The sequence below is a fragment of the Zingiber officinale genome, chromosome 1A (assembly GCF_018446385.1).
Source record: "Zingiber officinale cultivar Zhangliang chromosome 1A, Zo_v1.1, whole genome shotgun sequence".
In the NCBI taxonomy this organism is placed as follows: domain Eukaryota; kingdom Viridiplantae; phylum Streptophyta; class Magnoliopsida; order Zingiberales; family Zingiberaceae; genus Zingiber; species Zingiber officinale.
In genome coordinates, this window is record NC_055987.1 from 87557930 (window position 1) to 87560350 (window position 2421).

The window sequence follows — 2421 nt, forward strand, 5'->3', positions numbered from 1 at the left end:
ATAAATAAAAATTACATAAGAAATGAAACATCTATTGTCATATTTAAGGAATAAAATATCTATCATCGTACCAAATGCATTCCCACTAAATGAAAAAAATAGGAAAGCACTTAGGAAAAGTTTGAACTACTCTTTGATTTGAACTTTGTTTGTTCCTTATAACAATAGATTAATTCGTCTTTGATTACAACATATACTTCTTGAAACCCATTAGCTTTAGGTTGTGTGGATATATGCATTCTTTATTGATAATGAAATTATCTAAAAAGTGAATTTAATCTTCAATTTTCACTTTCATTAACTTACTAACATCCAAAATCACAATAAAATATTCCTGAACTTTAAAATTAAACTCAATTAAAAAACCAATAATTTTGAAATCAATTCACAATTTTCTTATACAACTTCACAGAGAAAGACATGTTATAGAATTTCTTTTACATGTACCAATATTTCTAACTGTCGTTTTCTTTGCAATTTAAACGTAAAGCAAGAGTTCACACTTAATTCTTTAACTAAACATTCCCTTAATTATCCTCAAACCCTCATTTATTCATAAAACAATAAGTTTAATTAACTAGGCTAAATTCAATTCATCCAGTTTCACATACAATTCTCACGGCTCGCCGGCAGCAGCCCTCGGTGATGTGATGGGAAACAACGGGAGCAGCTCCGGCTCAGCAACCCTGTTTTTTGCCCGAGGCGAAGGGTACAAATAGAACCGCCTCTCTTTAATGGCCCGCTCCTCCTCCTCGTCCTCCGCCTCCTCAATAGCCTCCCCACTCTTCTCCTCCGCTGATATATCCAACCTCGCGAAGGTGGCTGCAGGCGACGGTGCTGCCGGACTGGCCAGCTTAGTTGATCCCGATGGAGCATCTGTCCTTGGGATGGCAAGCCTCAAATGAGAGCCGTGATGGAGTCGCTTGAGTCGGCATGCGGGGAGGGAGGAGGAGGAGGAGGAGGAGGAGGGAGGGGAGCACACGGTGGAGGCAGTCGTAGTTGACTCGGCCGGGCCAGTGAGGCGCTGGACGAGCTCCTTGAAGGTGGTGGCATCGGCTTGGATGAAGGTGGTGGTGGTGGAGGCCGAGGCTGGTGGCTTGTCCATGGGTGCAATTGATTGCGTGAAGCAATGAGCTTTAATTTGTTTGCTGTGTCTGCATGCTCAAACCACACATGAAACAAATACAGGTAAATCCAATTAATGACAATGTAAACAAAACAAAATTAAATAAAACAAAAGCCTTCTGGTTTGCATTTAAAGATCGTGTCGTCACATATGGCCATATACAAAAATATATATGAAATTCATGTGAATAAATCAACTGACACTCTGACTGAATTTGTAGCTAAGATTGAGTTTTAGAAGCAACGCTTGTTAATTATTTTCATGTAAGAGTTTAATTAGTAAAGAAATATATTAAGAAAAAAAAGATAATCTTTATGCACTAGTTGGGTTATATTAGGTGATTAATTATATAAATAAAATTTGAAAGTATTTCTTTAATTTTGTTGTCATAGTTGTAATTAAATAACCTAAGATCAAGGATTTTAGACTCTCCAGTGTCTTAATAATTTCAAAACGCGGAGAGAGAGAGATCATCCATAAATTAGCAAAGCTACAAAACATGAAGAAAGTAGTTTACCTTGATGCCTTCTCCAAGAACTCTCAACCTCCCAGATCCAACCTTATAGGAACAATTAACTTGAAGCCCCTCCGGAGCCAAAAGTGTTTAGGCATGAGAGGGCAATATATATATCAGATGACAAGGAGGAGGGGACAACACTCCATTGGCGTGAAAGATTTCACAGAATCTTCGTTTTGGTGGGAACTGGAAAGAGAACAATTAAGCTAGAGAGAGAGAAGGTATAATTAAAAAAGATATAACAGAATTATCCAAATTGACCGGATCAAATTATCAAATCAAATCATATTAATATTTGAATTATTCTAATAATTCTGTTATAATTATTCTCAGAATTATTCTAATAATTCTGTTATAATTATTCTCAGAATTATTCTTAGAATAATTCTGTTATTTATTAATTAGTTATTTGACTAAGTACTTTTGAACATTATATATTGTATTGATCTTAGAGCAAATATCAATGAACAATAGATTTTATTATTCTCATTTTATTCCTTCCTCTCTCTCTATTCTTCTTCTTACATGGTATCAGAGTCATCTCTCTTTTTTATCTTCCCTCAACTTCTTGAGGCGGAGATCGTATAAACGGCGAATTTTTAAATTTTTCCCTCAAGCCTCTTATTTTCTCCTACGTGTTTTAATTTTCTTATTCTTCTCTATTTTTCAGAACAAACGAAAAATACTTATTTTCTTCCGCTGCCAACCCCTTTGCTTCTCTTTCCTCTTCCTTAATCTCTTTTTTTTCCACTACCATCGGACAAGTTATTCTTTACTT

The 2421-nt window shown here is 35.8% G+C and overlaps 1 protein-coding gene across 1 annotated transcript; it reads right to left on the reverse strand.

Annotated features, from left to right (window-relative positions):
* Positions 1-510: 510 nt before the first annotated feature.
* LOC122006257 (VQ motif-containing protein 31-like) lies at positions 511-1754 on the reverse strand. The gene is made up of 2 exons (XM_042561692.1): positions 1644-1754; positions 511-1154 (listed from the first exon to the last, which is right to left on the reverse strand). Exon 2 carries the CDS (start codon positions 1103-1105, stop codon positions 617-619), a length of 489 nt encoding a protein of 162 aa, XP_042417626.1. The 5' UTR covers positions 1106-1154; positions 1644-1754; the 3' UTR covers positions 511-616.
* Between the last annotated feature and the right edge of the window lie 667 nt (positions 1755-2421).

Bases quoted from the DNA above. Each gene is read 5' to 3' on its own strand.
- LOC122006257 (XM_042561692.1), bottom strand. From the start codon at position 1,105: ATGGACAAGCCACCAGCCTCGGCCTCCACCACCACCACCTTCATCCAA.